The sequence below is a fragment of the Callorhinus ursinus genome, unplaced genomic scaffold (assembly GCF_003265705.2).
Source record: "Callorhinus ursinus isolate GAN/ISIS: 27379988/994484 unplaced genomic scaffold, GSC_fseal_2.0 scaffold29, whole genome shotgun sequence".
NCBI classification, from domain to species: domain Eukaryota; kingdom Metazoa; phylum Chordata; class Mammalia; order Carnivora; family Otariidae; genus Callorhinus; species Callorhinus ursinus.
The window spans coordinates 2,721,468-2,744,533 of record NW_027397091.1 but is presented as its reverse complement, the minus strand read 5'-3'; the positions used below and the strand labels follow the sequence as shown (position 1 = coordinate 2,744,533).

Below are 23,066 nucleotides of genomic sequence, written 5' to 3'. Positions count from 1 at the left end.
GTGTGTGTGTGTGTGTGTGTGTGTGTGTGTGTGTGTGTGTGTGTGTGTGGAGAGAGAGAGAGGGAATAAATAAATTGGTAACGTTAATATTTGAGGAATTCGGGTGAAGTTCTTTACACTATTCTTCTTTGTATGTCTGAAATTATTTCAAATAAAAAGTTAAATAATTGTCCCTTCAGGAAGCCACCAACCATAGCTCTCCTGAGACAGTGGCTGGCAACTGATGGAGTCTGTAAGAGACCACAAATGTATGATCCCCAGGGCTCCCTCCCGGGCTCCTCTTCATGACGATAATCACCACCACTATGGCAGGTACCCAGTGCGGGGACCCTTGAGAGAGGAGGAAGAAGCTACCTCTTGGGTGGCAGCGACTAGGGGTCTTTAGTTCCCACAGGACCCCCTGTGCAGCCCCACCAACGTGCACACATATTTACAACTACAGGCAATGAGAGGGGACCCTCAAAAAGGATAAGCCTGTGTGTGTCTAGACACTGGTTAGCAGAGGGAAGGGGCAGAAGGCATTTCTCGTAAGGAAGAAGGAAGGGCAGGAGATGGGGAGCTGGGGAAGAGACGGTCGGGTGGTAAGGAGAGGAGCTACCTGGGGGCACACGGCAAATACTACGGGTATTTGTGAAGCAAAATAGAAGCAGACTCAGTCTCTGAGCTGCAAGAAGACAGAATGAGCTCTGGGTGGATGTGCTAGGAGGCACATCATTCTACACTGTGGCCGTGGTGTGCAACACCATTCCAGTGATTAATCCAGAAGGCTCACCTCAGGGCACCCTGGGGCCCCCACTGGAGATGCTCCCCCAAGAGGGTGCTGACCACCTGCAGGGGGAGAGGGGGTGTCTGAGAGGGGACAGACTCATCGGAGGGAGTTTCAACCACTGGTTCTCAACTTTGGCTGCACATCGGAATCACCCAGGGAATTTCTTTAAAACACCTGGATTCTGGGGTCATTGGTCTGAGGTGCTGCCTGGGCACTGAGATTCTTTTTCAAGTTCCTCGGGTGATTCTAATGTGCAGCCAAGCTTGAGAATCACTGGCTTAGAAAGCACTACCTCCAAGGCTCTTTGAATCTCAAGAGAAATCAGGACCACAGGAACAAGATCAGAGGGCCCATCTTTGCTGTAGGAGTAACAGCTTCAATCACCTCAAATAGAAATCAGAATTAACCCTGAACCTAGTCTCAGATGGACGTGCATCTGACCCCAAAAATGTGCTGAGCTTTCTCGTTAAAATTGAGAAGAGGCATTAAAATAATGGTGACATGGTTTTATTCCATTTGACAGCAACCTGGGCTTTGATCGATTTTGGAACTAGCAATGTCTTTTATGGGGAGGTAATGGCTTGCGATGATGTCACTGTCAGGCCATCAGTCCATTCTCTGGGGCTTTCTACCCCAACAGCCTGTCCTCTGAATATCCAAATACAGAAGTCACTCTTGCTTTGTTTATCTCTGCCACCTTCTCCCAAGAGACCAAAAAAGTCATGGCACTCCTCCCTCGTGAGCAAAGGGCACCCAAGCCTGTAAAACTCTGGCTCTTTTCCCCAGGAGGAAGTTAGTGGTCACTTCTGCTGTCAGGTGGGAGTGGGGCCACCTGAAGACAAACTCCATCCAGGCCTTTGTCCTGGCCCAAGAGCTGGACTGTCTGAGACTCCCTGAGAAATGAGACCATCTCATTGAAGGGATGGAGGCAAGGGCCATAGCTGAAAAGAAGCGGATCCCTAAGTGCAGAACAACAAACAGAGGGCTTGGCTTGGACCTGAACTCTTCCCCATCAATGGTCTCATCTAGCCTCTTGGTGCAGAATAATATCCACATCGTGGCCACTCCCCTGGATTGGACATCCCCACGTGGATGTCTCACAGGCACATCAGACCTACTGTGTCCAAAACCAAACTCCTGATCTCCCCTCTCTGCCCCACCTCCCACTCCAAACCTGTTCTCCCTCGGCCTTCCTCAGCCCAAAACAATGGTGACACCATTCTTCCAGTTGCCCAAGCCAACAGCACCACAGCCATCCTTCACTCTTCTCCCATGCCATGTAGAATCCTCCAGCAAATTCTGATGATGTTGCCCTTTCCCACTGTACCACCCACACTGAGCCACTGTCTTCTGCTGCCTCAGCTGCTGCTGTGTCCCCCCTCTGGTCCTCCTCCTTCCACCCCCCTGAATCTGTTCTTAGCACAGCAACCAAGTGACTTTGAAAACAAACATCAGATCAAATCACTCCTTGGCTCCAAACGCTCCAACAGCTCTCATCTCGCACAAAGTGAAAGCCAATGGCCCTGCCCTGCATAATAACCCCCTATCTCTGGGACCTCATTTCCTACCATAGCCTCTCCCCATTCACCCTGCTCCATCCATCACTGCAGCTCCTTGAGGACATTTTGCATTTTGTTGTGCACCTGCCCAAACACCCTCCCCACACCCTTCAGTGTGCCCAAACATCACCTTGGTAGCAAGGTCTTCCCCAATCACCCTATTTAAAACAATCGCTCCCCACAGGCGTTCCCCTCTCCTGGCTACGTTTCCTCCAGCTAACTAACATACTATCTTTTTCATGCGTCTGCCATGCTCTCCTAAAATGAACTCCATGACGACAGGGACTTGGTTGCTGCATCCCCAGCGTCCAGACAGGCCAAGCACAGAGCGGGCACTCCAGGAGCTCCTGCTGAATGCGTGGAGGTCACCCAGACCCGAGCACAGGGGCTCTGGGATAGAAGGACATCAGAAGCAGGCCACAGGGGGGAGGCCCTGATGCCACTGACTGGGGTCTCCTCAGAGCAAGCAGATGGACCTCACAGGCCGGGACGACAAGAGCCTTCAGCACAGGGACAGGAGGTCCAGGCCCCCACCATTTCTCCAGCACATGAACCCATGGCTCTCGGTACAACAGCGGGGCAGGCAGCCAGGGAAAACAACCAATGTCGGCTTTCTCATTAACCTTGGAAACCCATGGCTTGGAGTGAGATTTTGTTGGATTAGGAGAAGTGCAGTTTTTTTGCACCTTGACTACGGGGAAGCAATTCATTCCAGAAGTCTCCCCACTTAGGGTCCCTGTGGGTGAGAAAGGCAGAGGCCCCTTGCAAAAGGCAAACATTTGAGGTCCCATTGGTCCAAGGTGCTAGCCCGGGTGGGGCTGGCCCACTGGATCCCAGGACTGCAGACTCGGGGTGTCCTCCAATCCCCCAACCAGGCCCACAGTATTGCCGGGAAAGCAGGGTCTTGGGGTGGGACAGTAAGGTGAGTAGGAGTTAGGCAGGTGGGGGAAGCAGAGGGAGAGAGGAAGAGAAATCTGGCAGGAAGCAAGGAGGTGAGAGGAGAGAGACAGGCTGGGACAGAGCAGGGACATGCACGGAGCACGGCTATGAGAGAACAGGGTCCAGGTGTGGGGTCAGAGGGTACAGACTGGGGAACTCACGACCAAGCCTCCACTTGGCCCTCAGGCCACAGGAAGGCACCCAGCAGAGAAAGCTTGCCCCAGCTGGAGTGGAAGGGTTGGGCTGGCGGAGGCAGCCAGGCTGCGGAGAGCCAGCAGGCAGGCAGGATGAAGGTAGAACGGACAGACCATGCTTACTGATGAGATGGCTCCTAGGTACCGGCCATGGAACAGAACTCTGTGGAACACAACACCGAGGCACGTGTGGGTAAAAGGCCAGGGTCTGGGTTTGGTTGTGCAAAGTCCACATAAAGAGGTCTCACAGCCCATGAGGGTTAAGGATATGGACTTGGGAATTGTGGAGGTGAGTGTGGTCATCGGAGCCCTGGGAGTGGGTCAGAACACAGGACAGAGTTCAGTGGTCGGGGGAAGACTGCCTCGGGCAGAGTGCCATGGTCCGACGGACGGGTGGAAGAAGATAGGAAAGTGGCTGAGGAGGAAGAGTTAGGGAAGCAAGAGGAAAGCCAAGAGAGCAGGTCTTGAAGGCCAAGGGCAGAGTGTCTCTAGAAGCAGGCCGTGGTCGGCAACATTCTGGGAAAGGATGCTGGTTCCACACAAACCCCCCTTCTCGAGCCAAGTCCATATGCACCCATGGCCTTCAAAAGGCACTCCTCCCCCAGCAGAGACCATAAGCAATACAGAATTTAATAGATGTTTATTTGTGTAACAGGAACATTCAGGTATATAAATAAGGTAAATATTTCCCAGTGTACAATATAGGATGTTCAGGAACTGCGCTGAAAAAGAATCTACATGTATTGTTCAACACAGATCAGACAGCGCACATAGAAAGGTCAGCTGTGGCTAATACACGTGGACTCCGTGAACCCCCACGTTAGCTAAAGGGCACAGCAACAGCACATGGATACACAGCTATCTGGGGAGGCCCGAGGGACTGTCCAGTGGGCTCAACACACACCCAAGAGCTGCTCCAAGGTCACCTGTGTCTGAGGGCCAGAAACCGAATGTCAGTACCCAGCTTATCTGTGTGAGACTACTGAATCGCACCACACAAGGGGAGGGGCAGAGAAAGTGACCTTGAAGGGGCAGGGTACATCCAGGCTAACCTCTGAGTGACAAACACAGGCGGTGATTGGCCCCAAGTGACTGCCTCACACTCCCCAAACTCCCCAATGAGGCAGGAAGGCCATTTCTGTGTGGGGGAAGCTTTCTCATTAAACAGATCCTCAGAGCACACAGACTCGAGCAGGTCCACAGCTGCGCCCAACTCACCCAACAAACACAGAGCTCCCAGGGCTCCAACAGGGGGGCCTCTTACCTGGCCCACTTTGGTTTTCCCCTCCTTTTTTGGAAAGTATTAAACATCAATAAAAATAAAAATTTGGTATCAGCATCAGCTCCAGAAGATAGTCCACAATGCACGAGCTTTCAATCTTCCTGGATAGGCTTCTGAGCCCCGTTTCTGGTCCCCGCACCCACAAAACACAGGGCTGGCCTCTGTCTGTCTGTCCTCAGCTGCAGGACTCCTGGCCTCTCCTTTGCCCTCGAGGCTCCTCGGCGGTCTTCTGGCTGGACAACAACACATCTCTGCATCCTGTCCTGACTTGTTCTCTTGGCTCCAAGTCCTTTGGTTTTATTGGCCCTGATGTCTGCTCAGCTCTTTCCCTTTCTAGCCAGTTCCCAGACACCCAGCCGTAGCAACACGACATTCTGTGTATGAAAACGAAGCAGCATGCGAAGGACACTCTAAGAAAAACATGTATATACATTCTGCCCACTAGAAAATATTCTTAACTCCTTTCCTATTCTGGTGTTTCTAGGCACCAAGGCAGCCAGCCCAGTCCATGAGCCAAATGGAGGTGAGAACCAGACGTGTTCCAGGAGTGAAGGACAAAAACAGCAATGGAGATAATAAGAGAGACACAAGTTCACTTGAACAGAATCACCAGGCGGCTAAGCCCATCTAAACCTTTGAGCGCTACATAAAGGTTAGGGCTGCAAGGAGCCAGGCCCTGCCCTGACTGACTGACACAGGGGCATCGTCGGCCTGATGACCAGATGGCCCTTGTCCCCAGTTGAGAGCTCACTTCTCTACAGACAGAAAACAGCCTGGGTCTGTCAGACGCAACAGTAAGGGAACAAGTGCCAGGCCTGGCAAATGCGGGTCCAGAAGGGCATGAGAGCAAGCCAGGATCAGCCTGCTACAGCAGCTGCTTACCAAACTCTTCCACGACCTTCTCCTCCTGATTCCTGTCATAGTCAGTACTTCATTATTTAACTGAAGGAGACAGAGCATTCTTTTTTTTTTTTTAAAGATTTTTTTTTTTATTTATTTATTTGTCAGAAAGAGAGACAGAACACAAGCAGGGGGAGAGGCAGGCAGAGGGAGGAGGCTCCCCGCCGAGCAATGAGCCCGATGTGGGACTCGATCCCAGGACCCTGGGATCATGACCTGAGCCGAAGGCAGCCGCTTAACCGAGACTGAGTCACCCAGGCATCCTGAGAGAGACCATTCTTGAAATACAATGGGCCTTTGAGTCTGGTTTTCATTCCCCAACAACACCCAGGAAACAGTCCATAGTCAATCGGTAGTTATCATTAACCCACTGGCTTGAGAATTTCAGGGATTCTCTGTCAACAAGATTCCTCCAAAGCAAAGAATCCTCCACCTCACACCCATGCCCTCCCCAAGTCCCCATCTCCGTTTGGAAAACTAAGTGAAAGATTTTTCACACAATCCAGTGCCTGTTCTCCCTTCATTCATCACACACCCATTTGATCCTTTAACCTTAATTCTAGCTAACCCAGACTCCAACAGAAACACCCCATACCATCTATCCTCAAGAGGTCACCTGCTTCTAGCCCATTAATACTTGTAAGAAAGCACGAAACACAAGGCCCCTGACTGGCTATGTTGTAAGGGTGTGCTCAGAGCTTTTAGGCTTTCTGTCAGTACTATGATCTGCCACACAGAAGGTTTCTTTTTGCCCCCACTGCGAGGTCCCCCCATACAGGGAACGACTGCAGACCCCTGAGCTGTGTGCAAAGAGCACAGTCCTTGGGCAGAGGAAAATGGGGTCCAGAGCGAGTCACAGGCCCTCCCCTCTCATGGAGTGGAGGCACCCATCAGGCAAGAGGTCAGGGCCTCCTCCAAGGAAAGCCCAGACCAGAGCAACAGGAAGTGGGCAAGACCTCAAGGAAACCATTCCAACTAAGAGTGGAGAATTTCTGACCATCCATTTAGAAGGCCAGCCTGACAAAAGGAAGGAGAAGTATGACACACCCAGATGCTGTAGGTGGGTGTTAAGGTTGGATCGCTTCTCTCAAAATCTTCTGGACTGTGAACACCCAGGCTGTGTGCAGGGCAGGTGACAGTGCAGTGACTAAGAACCCAGTCTCTGGCATTACACCAACTTGGGTTCAAACTACTCACTGAGTTTGGCAAAAATAACTACCATTTATTGAGCGCTTACTATGTGCCAGACACTGTGCTAAATGCTTACATGCGTTATCTCATAAAATCCTCACAACAATCCCAAGAGGGAGGTGCTACTCTCAGACGCCACCAGGTTGGAGTTACACCTAGTAACCTGCCCAAACCTAGGGTCATCTGAGCCCGAAGTCTATCTCCTTAACCACGGAGATCAGCCTGTCATGGTGCCTCAGTTTCCTTATCTATAAAATGGGGGTAATAATACCTAGTCAAAGGTTGTTTTCTGGATTAAAGGGGATAATGTATGTAAACCCTTAACACTATACCTGGCACATATTAAGCACTATGACTATTATTGCAATTATTATTAATAAACACACTGCTGGCATCTTATCGGCTCAAGAATAAAAAGGAGCCTTGGCAGATAGGCATCTGGTAGAGAGAGGGAGGAGATGGGACAGGGTCTTCAAACGTCCAATAGATTTGAAACCCACTGGCCAGAAAATCCTAGATGCCCCATATTCTGCCCCCTAGTCTCATAAATCACACATATGTTCTACAAACCCCGACACTTCAGCAACCGAAGTATACCTCCCAAACTGCCCCCACAGCTGTGCCTCTTTTTACCCTTGAAAACACAGTCCACATCCAAACAGGTGAAAGTCTCAATCAGGGGACAACCCCAGGTAAGAACAGCCTCTACCCAGCTGAGAGCCCAGGTAAGTAAGGTCACTGCTGGCCCACCTGAAAGGGGGAGTGGCAGGGCAGAGCCAGGAGGAAGAGAAAGACAGCGTCACTGTCCGGTGGAACAAGCAGTCAGTGGCTGGGACTGTTCCTCGCTGAGAAGAGGGCCGCCTGCTGCAAGGATGTGGGTGAGCAGAGTCCAGGACCAAGAGGAGGTGGGCCTAGAAGAGACCTTCCACTCACCATCACTTGGTCCAAAGAGCAGCACCTTCTACACATCAGGCCATCAGGTCTTAACCCAACAAGGGAAACCAAGTCAGGCAGTGGGAGTGGCAAATGTCTTCAAAAACTGGAAACTTGGGCAACTGTGTGGAGAGTGATCAAAGGAAGGAGAAGTTCGTTTTGGCCAAGAACAGGATAATGAGACTCTGCCCAAGAGTTAGCCCCTCTCCGCAGGAAGCTGCTGGTTTGTTCCAGCTGCTCCTTCAGAGCCCCTGCTGCAGACAAGCACCGTCGGGTCTGCCCACGGCTTACGTCTTGTGATGTCTAGACATCCACCTGGACATTCTGCTCTTAGCCCTTCCTCCCCTCCCTGACCTTGGAAGAACAGGAACCGTGGGTCCAAGTGAAACCACCCGCCTCCCCACTCCACCTGCTACTCAGGCACATCCTCAGAACAGGAAAGGAAGGTGGGCACAGAGTTAGTCTGAAACACCGAGACGGTACCGAAGATATTATGGACGTAGGAGGAGGTTCCAGAAATGATGGATCACATCTGGTAGAGTAATGAAAAGCTACTTGCTTAGAAATTGACCTACGGCAGACTCCTTACAGAGCAAGGCCACTGTTGAGTTCTCTGAGCAGGGACGCACTTCGCCCTGAGTCCTTCACATCCTCCGCTGCCCACCCCCATCAACATCGGGGGTGCCTCTGAGCCTGCTGGGGACTCACGGACACTGTGAAGATCTGAACTCCAGGATCCATTCAGATCAGCCTCCAGCCCACTTAGCAACTAGCTTAGATTCAAATCAGGGTCTGTTTAGTCTCCTTTAAAATAGAGTATGCAGGAAGATTCCAAAAATATAAGTCAAGTTACAGGAAAAGAAGCCCAGTGGGAAAAAAATAAATACCATGAAAATGGCTCCAAAGCCCACTTGTGTAAGATGAAATGTTACATTTCACCCCTTCTAAAAGTGAAAGAGACACTAACTTCAGACATACATTATAGAACTAGAAATAAAGAATAAACACGGAGAATAAATACATTTTAAATATAATTATACTGTAGCTACTAATATGCTCAGAATATGAAACAGGCAAAAAATAATAAACACAAACAAGACCCAGGCTGCCTTAGGGTGTTTCACTCTCAGAAGCAAAACATACATGTGTACTTTGTCAATGCTGAGAGTGGTTAAGCAGGTGGCAAGCACTTGTAAGGGGAAAAGACTCAGGTGTCCTGTGAGTAGTCATGAGGGCTCACCAGGGAGGATGCTCAGGTCCAGCCCTCTACAGATGCTCCCTGGTTTCCATGACACCCTTGCTCATCGGCTCCCCCTGTAAACTCCAACCTGGTGCACAGGTGGGCCCTCCTCGGCCTGAGGACCGGATGCTGCAGAATTCCCGGCACACTTAACACCACTTTCACAACAGCAAGTGGGGCTAGGGATGATCCATCCCTGTCTTGGCGAGCAGAGTGCAAGGTGGAGCGAGGCTTGCCTCTCCCACGTGACCCTGGGGAAGCGCTTTCGCTGCTCTGGCCCTCAGCGTCCTCACGTCCTCACCAGTAAGGTGCTCAGGACTCCTGCCTGAGGCGCCTCAGAAGGCCACTGTGAGAAAGGAGAAGAATCGGAGCAGAAAACAAAAGTCTCTAAACCAGGACTGCATGATATTTATGATGCAAAAACAAGTGGCAAACATCAAACCATGCATGGAAGGGAGAAACTGAAGTCACAACAAGGGAGAGCACACAGTTTGTCACATTTTATTTCTCATACACACAAAAATGGATCTGAAGCAAGTTATGCCATTCATGAAGATCTGCACAGGGGTATGTTAAAACAGTCTCTTGCATCTTGTCTGTGTGGTGAAATATCTCAATAAATGGGAGAAAGAAAAACACTGTGTGTAGATAGAGACATGAGGTGGCTTTACTTGCCTGGCTACTAGGCTAGGAAATTCCTCTTCCTTGACCAGAAAGCAAGTGGGGAAAATAGAATATAAAACCCAAACTGACCCTCTGGGCTTCTTGCTTAGAGCTCTAGTGAGCATCCAGCTTCAGTCTCCCAGGACCCCAGAGCTCCTGTCGGCGACCACTTCCACAAAGGATTGTGCCAGGCACGCCGATCCCAAAGACGGCCTTATTCAAGGGCCGCTGGGCCTCAGCCATCAAGGCCTCTACCATATGCCCAGAATAAGGCAACAGAGACAACCCCTTCTGTCTCTGGTTTCAGCAACCAAGTCCATCCTTCAATGTGAAAACCAGATGTGTTACTAATGACCTCCACTGTTTAAGATTTGTTGGTGAGATACTGAGTCATCTCAAGGACAAGCATTTAGAAACGGCCTGAAAGCTCTTGCTGTATGGGTGCCCAGGACATGACTCAATACTGGAATTAGGGAGCACTCAGAAAACAAGGACCCAGAGAGGGATGTGTCCTGCCCAGGGTCACACAGCCAGAATGGAAACCCCACGCAAAAACACATTTTGTTCTTAAGGGGCCCTCAGCCCTGAACCAGAAAAGCCACATGCTGAAACAGAAGTACAAGCTCAAAGGAGGGGGGAGAAGATGCTTCAGTGCTGCACGGGTGGGGCGAGCCACGCAGTGACCATGAGCTGCAACGTCGAGGGGCCTGCCACCCTGCGCCGGACATGGCAGTGAGCTGAGCTGACTGTGAGCTTTGAGGGAAGGAGAATGGCTGATTTAAACAGAAACAGAATGAACCAGGATCAGATCAAGGTGCTGAAGCAAGTTACCGCACCCTCATTTGGCAAGGAGAACCACCATGTCACGGAATAACTGAACCCATCCGGGCACCAAGTTCTCGCTCCTATCCTCCCTTGCTTGTTGTCCTGACAAAGAACTTATCTCCCCAAAGTCAACCTCACTCCTATTATCAGGCGGGGGCAGGGGGGGGGGTGTCACAGTGTAAAAGAAAAAAGGTCCCTTCAATAAAATACAATCTACATTTAAACCGGTCACATTATATATATATAAATATATAAAATGTGCATGTAATCTTCAGAATAGTCACACCTCTAATAGGGTTAGGTTTCCGGAGTTGTAAGCAGGATTTTGTGGTTTCAGTGAAGAAATCATGGTACAACTGAAATCACTGTAAGAAGTAAGAGATTTTTAAAACCCACACACAGATACACACTTGCCTTAAGAGTAGTATATACAGCACACAGCAGCTACAGGGGTGGTCGGTCAGGTCAGGCAAAGGGTGCATGAACCAGAAGCCCCCTGCTCCCTGCCTAACAGAAGAGCCCCCCGGCAGGATTCAGCAGCAACAAGTCTACAGCACAAACATGAACGGTATCTTCCCTGAAAAGACAGTTAGCTGGACTGCCCAAGAGGAGCCACTTGAGCCAACAACCTGTGGGAAAGGGCTCGTGACAGTACATTCTATTGCATACACTTGAAATACTACAGTGTATTTTTTCAGACTATTATAAATAATTTCTCGCGCTTCCTGAAAAAAAAAAATACTGAAGCCTTCTTTCAGTCTGTGATGAAGGAAGGTGAACCCATATCATAAAGCAGAGCTCACGCTCCACAGGACTTTGTGGGTAGGATGTTTATCTAATTAATCAGCCTTTGTCCCTCCAGCCTACAGAAGGCAACTGTCCCATCGCTCCAGGGCAGGGATTCTCGAGAAGCCCAGGTGAAAGCTCTCCAGTAGCAAAGACATCCAAGCGGTGCACTTCTTCCCAGCTGCAGTGGGGTGGGGTGGGGGGGGTGAGGAGGTGGGCAGCTACAAAGACAGGCCAGGGGGTGCCCCTGAACTGGTCAGCCACAGATGGACATCCACTCTCTGAGCGAGCCCAGCAACAGAAACTCTAGCTTGAGAGTAAGAAGAACCAAGCAGATGTACCCTAGCTGGGCAACACTGTCTTCCAGGTTAAAACTTTTGTTTAAAAAACCCGAATGGTCTGACCCCCGTGACTTCTTTCCAACTCAAAGCTGTAGTTTACCCACGACCCAAATCATAAGCACATAGACTATATATACAGATTGTTTTGAAAACCCACAAATAAAAAACTCTACCAAAAAAAAAAAAAAAAGTGAGTTGAAGCCTTGTCATTGACTGAGTCACACCAGTGGGGCTTTGCCTTGGAGCCCAGCCCCTCGCTCCATTTGCTCCTGCTGTCTCGGCCCCGGGGCCCCTACTCATCCTCTGTGGCGGCTGTCAGCATCCCCTTGTCGGCCAGGTGAGATCTGAGTGTGTTGAAGATGTGCAGCTGTTGATCTGGACGCAAGGTCAGGAACTGCTGAATCAGCTTGCTTGGGTTGGGGCCCCTGGAAGAGAATGTGAGGAAACAGCGCTGAGCGGGGATCCAGCAGCTTCTAGGGCCTGATTATCCAAACGGCTACTGTTCCCTCTGGATTCCCTACTCGTGGAGGGCTGGGGGACCCTCAGAGAATCCAGACAGAGTAGCAACTGAAAACCATATTCACGTTTGGGATGCTTTTCACTCCCACTGATTTGTAGCTAAAATCTAGAATTTCACCACATTTAAAAATTCCACCAACTTGGTTCAGATGGAAAGGCACTGTACCTGATAAAACTGGCAATGTACACGTTGACAAAGGTGGCCATCAGGTACTGGCAGTCAAAGCGATCCATGATGCCTCCGTGGCCAGGAATGGTGTTGGCAAAGTCCTGTTAGAGGCAGGGGCAGGGCTGGTGAGCCTGGGCTAGGCCAACCCCAAACCCTGGACTATGGTCCCACCTCAGGGACCAGCTACTTGTCCTGAGTAGCTAAGGGCTACAGAAAGTAAGTATTGGTTCAAATGCTGAGGGTATAATAGGACACCATCTTATGATAAAATGTTTCTTTTGAAGAAAGATACAAGATATGTGAACAATAAACTGAAAATCCAACTACAGTTGACCCTTGAAGAACAGGGGTTTGAACTGTACGGGTCCACCTATACATGAATTTTTTTCAGTAAATACAGTACAGTGATTTAAATGTATTTTCTTTCTAATTTTCTTAATCACATTTTTTCCCTCTAGCTTACTTTATTGTAAGAATACAGTCTATCATAGGTATAACATACAAAATGTGTTAATCAACTGTTTGTTATCAGTAATTCTTCCAGTCAACAATTATACATGAATTTTCTACCGCATGGGAGGACGGGGGCAGGGGAAGGGATCAGCACATTGTTCAAAGGGTCAACTATACTGAATTTGCTTGGAAACAATGTTGTTATTGTTGTTTTTTAGAGAGAGAGAGAGAGAGGGAAAGAGAGCGTGAACGTGTTGGGGTCAGGGGGGGAGCGGAGGAGCAGAGAAAGAGAGAATCTTAAGCAGGCTCCATGCCCAGTGCGGAGACTGATGTGGGGCTTGATCTCAGGACTCTGAGATCATGACCTGAGCTGAAATCAAGAGTTGGACGTTTGGGGCGCCTGGGTGGCTCAGTCATTAAGCGTCTGCCTTCGGCTCAGGTCATGATACCAGGGTCCTGGGATTGAGCCCCACATCGGGCTCCCTGCTCCATGGGAAGCCTGCTTCTCTCTCTCCCACTCCCCCTGCTTGTGTTCCCTCTCTCGCTGTGTCTCTCTCTGTCAAATAAATAAATAAAATCTTAAAAAAAAAAAAAAAGAGTTGGGTGCTTAACAGACTGAGCCACCCAGGTGCCCCAGAAACAATGTACTTTAAATTAACCAGCCTTGGGGCGCCTGGGTGGCTCAGTCGTTAAGTGTCTGCCTTCAGCTCAGGTCACGATCCCAGGGTCCTGGGATCAAGCCCCGTGTCGGGCTCCCTGCTCTGCGGGAAGCCTGCTTCTCCCTCTCCCACTCCCCCTGCTTGTGTTCCCTCTCTTGCTGTCTCTGTCAAAAAAATAAATACAATCTTTAAAAATAAAATTAAAAAAAATATATTAAGCAGCCTAAATACCCCCCGTGGGTGAAAAAGAGCACATATTAGTAGTCAGGGTTTATAGCCTGGTATTTTGAAGGAGGTGCTAGTTGAAGCGGTGGGACAGGAGGAGACCAGGCTGGGCGACAGTGAGAGGAACAGAAAAGAGGGTTTCCTACTTTGATTTTAAAGGCTCGTTTGAATCCACTTGCAAAGAACCCCCCAAAGGGGCCGATGAGCGAGGCAAACGTGGAGAGGGCGATGCTGTGAATCTGGAAAGGGTACATCCAGACTGTTGTCTGAGAAGAATAAATGAAATCAGTCAAGATGCCTTGTTAACACAAATAACTCTTTATGAAATGAACTCTATTTTCCCTCCAAAAACAAAATCAGTAAGAAAACTGGATTTTGAAAGAAAAAAAAAACAGGATTTTGTTTGTAAATCTCTAATGCTCAGTTTAATAGAGGACATTCAGTATTACGCAGTCTGTTGCAATATGATGTTTTAGTTGACATATGTGGAGAAAATCCAGCCTTACATAAATTAAGTGGCTGAAAAAAGGAAGAGTATTTTAGCAACCTCTTTTCAGATAATTATGAGTATTCTTCTCTGACACTACACCAGAACTTGACAAACGGTAGTTTCTTAAAAATTTGGTGCAGTGTGGAATTTGAGATCCTATGAATGAACTTTTTGTGCTCTTAACATTAAAATCCATTGGTGTGTCTTGCACTTTGAATGGCTCTTTGACCCACACCTGACAGGTGTTAACATTATGCACTGGCCATTTAGAAAATGATGGTTCACCAAGTTATATAAGTTTTCCAAGTGTAGACACAGTTTGCTATATACAATGTCAAAACATCCTATGTTAAAATCATCATATGTTAAAATCACTGTAAAAATCACACACAAAAAAATCACTGCAGCTCTCATCCACAAAGCTTTGAAGTATCAGGAAGCTGTCAAGCTCCAGTGGCAGGTATATGCTTTCCAAAATACTAATGTTCACTTGGAAGCCAAATTCTATCATCGGTAACAATCACTGTCAGGTGTTTTCCTTGAAGAGACAGGCTCACTTCATTCCTTTTCAAGAAAAATGTTTGTCAAATACACAAGGCTGAAAAACTATAGTTTGTCAGTTCTTTTCAAGTAAAAAGTATGTCCCTATAAAACAGCAGCTAGGTCAGCTCATAACTCAAACAGGTGCACACGTGCTTTCCCTTCGGTGAGCACGGGACTTCTGTATTTGGCAGAAATGTTCTAGGCATACTTTCCATTTGGGTACACAAGAGTATAGACAGATATGTATTCAAGGGTCAGAATTTAATAAAATGAATCATGTTACGGTTTCATCAAAGACACTCTCAAGAGGAGCTGGCTTATTCTTACTGCGAGTGTGTGGCATGAAGAATCCCATGACTTAGTCCAGTTTGCTGCCACTGCCTTCACTCGCGCTAGAGCATCAGCGAGCTTACCCACCACTGCTTTTGCACCATTCACAGCAAATGTCAACAAAGTAAAAAAAAAGGCAAATAGTGTCATTATATTATGATGAAAATAACTGTGACCTCACAGGCCCCCTGCAAGGATCTCAGGGTTCCCCAGGGACCCACAGAGCACAGTTTGAGAACCACTGGTCTAAAGGAACCTCAGTGAGATGAAAGTCTCCCTCTGCCCTCACCCTTACCTGACTTGAACAAGTCTCCTCTATCCTGGGGCCTGCGCATTGTGGAGGGAGGAAGCTAGGTTTTTTTGAGCGAGTGGCAGTGGTAGAGAGAGGGTTCTCTCTGTAGTCACTACCTAACCAGGGGTAGCTTGCCCGACTTGAGCAGCACATACCAAGCCAATGACCGACTGGATCACCTCAGGGATGCTGTACTCCTGCAGACGAAAGAGGTCCGAGGGCTCACAGTCCACAGTGAAGCTGTTGGTGTCATTGTTGTATTCCACGGGGCAGACAAAGCATCTGTACCCGGACATCACATAGGACAGCTGAAGACGAAGAGCAAAGTCGGGAAGAAAAGACAAGTCCCAACCAGCCTGCCCAAGCGGCACCCATTGGGTTCGGCTGGGTCCCTCACAGTGCCTAGCACCCTGCTAACTGCAAGCTGGGCACTAAATCAGAGGTTCACGTTTCCCCACGTGAGTATTTTGCCTGAATTTGGAAAAGGATTTAAAAAGAGGTTCATGGCCTGCTGAGGCTTTACACATAGTTGCCCAAACACCCAGGTCGAAATCCAGGAAAGACCTGAAGGAATTTGGGCAAAGAACTACAAGAAGATTCTCCCCATTTAGGGGAGCTACGGTCCCTTTTTCTCAGGACCTCTTAATTTCATTTGAACTAGAGGCAGGTTGTCAGAAAGTGGTACACTGAGAGACAGCCAGCCCGGAGGAAGAAGATGGAAGAGCAATGAAGTAAGGGTATCAGTACTGGAGGACGGCTGGACACCCCTGAAAAAGAAGAGAGGCTGGCCGGATGGTCAGAAGCAGGGAATGCTCCAGAAAGGGTGGGAAGATCATCCTCTTCCCACAGGGCACGCATGGGAGAGAACCTCGTCCGGAGTGGCATAGCTCACCTCATCTCCTACTCTCAGCTGCCAATCACTCAACCTTGAAATATCAAATGCGGGAGATTTGCTACCTGCTGAGTGTCACCATGCCTTGGCATGAGGGGAGTGCAGGTGCACATGGCCCTGCTCCTCAGCTGCCAAGACCCTGTTGAAAACCGGCAGATCAAGGACAGCTGGCTCTGCCCGGGCCAATTACAGAGCATGCCATGCTCATGCCCCTCAGAGGGGCAACGTTACCAATCAGCGGGACGGAGTCCTGGGCCTCAGGAAACAAGCTCTCTAGCCCTGGACAAGCGTTGAAGGGGGGGGGTGTGAGGTCTCTGTCCACTCCCCCACCCAGCAGGGAACCACCACCTACCAGAAGGCCAAACACCACAGTAGCAAAGAAGCCCCCAATGAAGCCTTCCCAGGTCTTCTTCGGGGACAGCTATGAACAGAAAGCAAATTCTTAACAAAGGGCATTTTGACAACTGGCTTTGGGAACAATGATTACTTGTTTAAAACCTTCCTACTATTCAAAAAAAAAAAAAAAAGACCCACCTCATTCTGTTAACCTCCTCCTAAAACAACCCCGTGCTTGGTGTTCTTGTTCCTGGCCTGATACCCATCAGTTTCCATTCTGTCCCAATTAGTCATTCAAATAGTTTAATTATATAATAGTATACTAATTAAATGACAATACTCAAATTCAGATTGAGCCCCAAAAATGTGCCTATGTAGTCTATAAAGATATTTTCTCTGTTAGCTTTTTTTTTTTGGTTTATGAATAGTTGTCTTCCTTTGGCTTTTCTCTTAAAACTAAGTTATTGCCAGACTTTCTCCGGGATGACATAAAGACATTCACACAAGCTAGATACTTCTTCTGTCCCAAGCTGATCTACTTGTATGGAAAGAACCACCCTTCCCTCACAGTGGTATTTCATGTTAGGGTGACCCATTTACCTTAATGAGTGGGGTCCGACCAAAGAAGAAGCCAAACATATAGGCCATAATGTCATTACAGATCACACAAGAGATGGGGACAATGAACCTAGGGAATAAACCAAAGTAACAATCAACTCTCCCCAGATGACAATACCTCAGATGTCAACAAAACAATGCCATTCATCAATTCCAGGACCAAAATAACCCGTAAGTACTTGTTATCCATGAAGGAATAAGCTAGAAAGAAAGAAAATACCAGACAAGCCATACCTAGTACCTGGCACACAGGAGACATTCAAATCTTTACTGAATGGCTCCTGAATAAATGGAGGTGGGGTTCTACAAAATGCCATTTGTTTTTTTTGTTGTTGTTGTTGTTACAAAGTAATATATATGCACATGGTAATACACATTTGAACTGTAAAGAAGAGGAAGTTTTCCTTGTCTCCCTGTCCCTATCTCCATTCCCCCAAAATAACTACCTTTACTCATTCTTATTTCATGTCTATTTCATGATTTACCTACTTTTTTGGTGAATGGCTTATGACTAGCTCTCGTGCGCACTCCCTCTCCCTAGGGCTACGCTGAGCGCAGAACCACAACCCACACAGCTAGCTAGCTTGTTGCCCCCCCCCCACCCCCACCTGCTGATCCCTACCATGAAAAAGGAGGCCATTTCCACACTTGCATCCTTCTGCTCTCCTCACTCTCCACTCTCTGACCATCACTTTTTTAAAATGTCCTCTATTTAAAGTTCTGTATTTGACATAATATACGCAAATCTCTGGCTTCTTGACCCATCAACTGGAGGCAATATTTTCTGTCCGTTAAGGGAGCATCTGTATCCTCCCAACCCCGCACATTATTTACTTGATCGAGACTTCTAGCACATATTCTCTGTTCTTCATATTTTCTACACCCACAACTAAACCCTGTAGGTTGAGCATGAAAAGCAATAACCAGAAATTTTAGTATGATTCACTGTAGAGCCACGTGGCATGTTTGGCCCTAAAGATAAGGACTTATCATGAGCCATTCCTTAGAATTACCTAACAAAAACTGAAAGAAAGGGAAAGATTACGTGTCTCCCCAGGCCATTATTATCATTGTTTTAAACGTAATAATGCCCAAGGCCAACATTTATATGAGCTAGTCTCTGTCCCAAGCACTTTACATATATTTACTAATTTATTCCTCAGGAGGTGGGTATTACTATACCCTCAGTCTGAGATCTGGGAACAGAGGCACAGTCTGGGGTCTTAAGCATAACACTTCAGTACCTCTTTTTTTTTTTAATTTTTTATTGTTATGTTAATCACCATATATTACATCATTAGTTCAGTACCTCTTATATAAACTAGGATACACCTTCACCTTTCACCAAGATCATCTAGCTTCCTCAGTCAGCCTGCTGATTTCCATAAATGCTGACAGATTTCCTGCTGAAACCACTGCATTTCTGGAATAAAATTTACTAAGTAATGGGCATATGGTTCTTTTGACACTTTGTCGGGATTCTATTTGCTAATAGTTTATTTACAATGGTTTATCTGTAATCATTACAAATAATCAGTTTCACATTCTTCTTTCTACCTCCCTAAGCTTATTAGCTTTAGTATGAAGGGGTAGATAAAACTCTTGCTATTATCATTGGTTGTTTTTTCCCAGGTGTGGATTCTTTAGGCAATTTTTAAAGTTCTTCCAGTTAGCGATCTTTTCAAGTTTTCTTCTTCATGACTTTTGGTAGTTTACATTTTACCAGATCATGACATTTTCCTTTAGTTTTGCAAACCTGTTGCTATACAGTTGCACTGTCTTTGATTCTTTAATTATCCATTACTTGTTAGTCTAGAACATCGATTCTCAAAGTATAGGTCCTGACCAGCAGCAGCAGCATCACCTGGGAATGTACCAGAAATTCAAATTCTCATTACTGAGTCTACTGAAGCAGAAACTCTTAAGTGAGGCCCAGTGATCTGTGTTGTAACCAGCCCTGCAGACGATTTTGATGTAGCTCAAGGTGAGAACCCCCGGCTTAGAAGGCAAGCAGGGGTTCTCAGTCTACCTGGACATGAGAAAACCCACAAAATAAAAGGGAAATCTCCCTCACTGACATCACTCACCAGATCATTCCTTCAAACAGGTTGTGGATAACGAGATGTGACTGAGTTACAACAATCAGTAATGTTACATGGGTCCAGCCAAACTGCAAAAGAAGATCAAGAATACATTTGACCTGGGGCGCGTGGGTGGCTCAGTTGGTTAAGCGTCTGCCTCCGGCTCAGGTCATGATCCCAGGGTCATGGGATTGTGCCTTGCATTGGGCTCCCTGCTCAGCGGGAAGCCTGCTTCTCCTTCTCCCACTCCCCCTGCTTGTGTTCCCCCTTTCGCTGTGTCTCTCTGTCGAATAAATAAAGTCTTTAAAAAAAAAATCTGTTATACTGAAAGGAACTTCAATTAACAGTCAATAACAAATAGAAAACTGCTTAAAAAAAAACAAAAAAACACCAAAAACAGAAAATATGTCTGCTTCTGTACCTGTCTTATTGGAAGTAAAAAGGTACAGAACAGGCATTTGGGATTAACTTTGCTTCCAGCTACAATTACCACCAAAAGTAGGGACTACAGGGCCCACTAGTGAGCAAGTCCCTCTACGCTCTGAAAGCCTGGCTACGTCTCCTTTTCTCCATAAATGTTAATTGCGTGCTGGGGCACCTGGGTGGCTCAGTCATTAAGCGTCTGCCTTCGGCTCAGGTCATGATCCCAGGGTCCTGGGATCGAGCCCCACGTCGTCGGGCTCCCGGCTCAGTGGGGAGTCTGCTTCTCCTTCTCCCTCTGTTCTTTCTCTCCCCCTCTCAAGTAAATAAAATCTTTTAAAAAAAAAATGTTACTTGAGTGCTTGGGACACTCAGTGAGGGGTTGTTTTCAAGTTGAGGGAGAGATGTAGCAGGTAGGATATCTGTGGGCATTGCCTGAAGCTTCACCTTGAGCCTTACTTGGAAGCCACCTTCATGTCCTAGTGGAGAGGTTGCTTGGGGTGTAAATTAAAGAGTGATGCAGAGCCACCTAACTTAAATGGGGACACCCCCTTCATGCTCTAGGTGCTATGCACACAAAACAGACTGCATTCCAGAGTTTTGATTTGTCACAGAAAGCACAGAGGCCTGTTGAGTTTCTGCAGAGCTTCCCTTAAGCAAAGAATTCTGACACACACACATACATCTCGCTTACCATGTAGAACTGCAGTCGATAATGCTTCTTGACCAGACTCAGTACAAACATGCAGAATCCTAGTGTGAGGAGGAGAAAGGGCAAAATGAATCACACTCTGCATTATCTTTGTCCTAATCATTTCCTTTAGATGTGTTAAATGGTCTTTTGGCCAATTTCCAAGCAGTGCACAATTCCAAAGCCCAGGGGAATAAACCCCTTATTCCAGTAAGAGTCAGAAGCAAAAATGGACTCCTTCAAGACAATCAAAGGAAGGCAATATTTTTAAATCTTGCAGACTACACTCAATTTAGAACACTGTTCACCAGATAGGGGAACATTTTGATCCTAGAGCAGGGGTCAACCAACAAAGTTCAGGCCAGCCACCTGTTTTTATAAATAAAATTTTACTGAAACACAGCCCATTTGTTTACATATTATCTGGGGTTCTCCTTTCATGCGCAAGGGCAGAACAGAAGAGTTGCAACAAAGAGCCTACGGCCCTCAAAGCCTAAAATATTATCTAGACCTTTAAGAAAAAGTTTGCTGACCCCTGTCCTAAATTATAGGTTTGTCTAAGGGGCGGATCTACCAAGTACGGAGTCAGGGCCTTACATCTCTCACACTGACCCACATGGTGGCAAAATAAAAATAAAAATAAAACCTGCAGGCCCCCACACTCCTCCAGGAAGGAAAAGAGACTTTTACCCAAGGTGTGGCTGGACCCCTCAAACACAGCCCTGCCCAGAAGACAGCATGTGGCTATTCCAGACCCCTGGCCTCCCTCTGTGGGGGGTGGAGGGGCCCACTCTCAGGGTCTGAGGCACACTGACTATACTCAACAGCAACAGACCCCTTGGCAGTGGATTTTCTATTTTAATGGCCAGGTGTCATTCACAGAGCCAAGTATTGCTGTCAAGCTGATCAAAAATAGGTCAGACTGAAATTTAGGTCAGAACAAATTTCTCCCGTGCCCCAAACTGGCTTTGAGGGCAACTGTGACAAACACTAGCATTAACACTCAACACTCAGGTAGGACTGAGTTTACATTGACAGCCTCTCACTGTCAACTTTTAATGTATCTGATTAAATCCTCACAGTACCTCTGCTGTTTTGGCTCCCGATTACAAAAGAGACCCAAAGATTAAGCACCCAGCTCCTCTGAAGTCACAGAGCCCTTTTAAACACAGATGGGTAAAATTTCCACCACACTGCAATGTCCCTCATGCGGCTCCTCAGGTGACTCCCTTAAAGATAGCTGCTGGTTTTTGATCACACCGCAGAATCTCTGCCAACAGGAGAGTCGGGACTGGACCATGCTATGCTGTCCTCCCACGGAGGCTGGGACACAAGGAAGAGTGGCACAGACTGCAGTCCCCACAGGCACACAAGGCCCTAGGTCCCATTTCTTAGTCAAGAGCTGCTATGACTCACGTTTAAGGCAGAGCCCTCAGCTCTGCTGCCCTGCACAGTCAGACTTAACATCATCAAAACCGTGCATTCACCACGAAGTTCCCCAACTTCTACTCAGCAGACATACAAAAACAAGACAAACACAAGAAGAACCGCTGAGTGCCTACCTATTAGATAGAGAGTAAAGGAAATGAACCGGTGGTATTTACTGAGAATCCGCAAAGGCTCCTCTCTCTGGACCAGAGTGAAGAAGTAATCGGTCACCGTCTCACCATAGAAGAAGTAATTTACACACAGTAGAAAGTACCTGTAAATGGAGAGAGGTCACTGCCATGGGGAGCACATGCGGCCTCTCCTTTACAGTGGGGCGGTCAGGAAGCCCTGAGGATCAGACCAGCAGCCCACCCGCCCCCTGCGCCCCCTGAGGCAGCTTGCTAGGGACAAGCCGACCATGGTTCCCTGTGCACTGGGGACCCTGTGGCTAAAAAGTTCATCTGGAAATCTGTGGCAGCTTTCACTCACTCTGCATTTATCACAAACTTGGGACTCAGTTTTTGCTTCTTTTGTAAAGTTACCACACCTGATCTAAGAACACTTCAACTGTAAGATGACTTTCCAGAGAGTGGCTCATCCCACCTCCCCATCGTATTTCCACTCTTCCAGGAACCCCGCACACCTATCACAGTGGTTTACTGTGGCTTTGCCACCATCTGCTTCACTCCTGTCTCCCCCGGCCTGGGACATCCTCTTCGCTTACCCATTTTGTCACCCGTTGCTCAAATACCATTGTCTTCATAAAACCTTGCACAACCTAACATGGTACCTGCCTCCCCCCATGTTTATTTCTTTAATATGCAGCATTTGGTCATTTCACTAAGCAATTAATTATGCTCTCAGAGTATCTCCCTCCCGAAGCCTGTCCCTGACAAATAAACCTTTCACCAGCATTAATTCTTCATTTGTTTATAACCTGCCTCCTCCACTGGAGCTCTGGGAAGGGAGAAGCCATGCTCATATACCTTTGCAGCCTCAGTGGTGCTTTGGAGTATGGGAGCAAGCAGGCCTACTCCAAATACTCAACTGGATCCAGAGGTAGGAAAGAGAATGGAGAGCTTCTCTCTTCCATTTTCTTTCTTTCTCTCTCTCTCTCTTTTTTTTTTTTTTTCAGTTGTGGAGGTTCAAGAACTCTCACATTGGATTTGTTTTCGGTTACATGAAAAACACTCCCTTTGGTCAGTGACCACAATCGAAGGTCAGACATCCTGAGTGTATTAGCAAAATTTAAAATACTGCTTGCCAGCTACAGAACAGCCACAAGAGATACCTATACT

The 23,066-nt window shown here is 47.6% G+C and overlaps 1 protein-coding gene across 2 annotated transcripts in view; it reads right to left on the bottom strand.

The window, feature by feature from the left end:
- Positions 1 to 9,485: 9,485 nt before the first annotated feature.
- CDS2 (CDP-diacylglycerol synthase 2) overlaps positions 9,486 to 23,066 on the bottom strand; it is a 58,104-nt gene continuing 44,523 nt past the window's right edge. For both annotated transcript variants that reach the window (XM_025876000.2, XM_073878354.1), the window contains exons 5-13: positions 21,903 to 22,042; positions 20,344 to 20,402; positions 19,236 to 19,318; positions 17,131 to 17,218; positions 16,547 to 16,615; positions 15,458 to 15,610; positions 13,794 to 13,913; positions 12,308 to 12,411; positions 9,486 to 12,047 (exon numbers count right to left, since the gene is read on the bottom strand). In XM_025876000.2, coding sequence (XP_025731785.1) covers positions 11,915 to 12,047; positions 12,308 to 12,411; positions 13,794 to 13,913; positions 15,458 to 15,610; positions 16,547 to 16,615; positions 17,131 to 17,218; positions 19,236 to 19,318; positions 20,344 to 20,402; positions 21,903 to 22,042 — 949 coding nt within the window. In that variant the 3' untranslated portion in view covers positions 9,486 to 11,914. The remainder of the gene's footprint in view (positions 12,048 to 12,307; positions 12,412 to 13,793; positions 13,914 to 15,457; positions 15,611 to 16,546; positions 16,616 to 17,130; positions 17,219 to 19,235; positions 19,319 to 20,343; positions 20,403 to 21,902; positions 22,043 to 23,066) is intronic.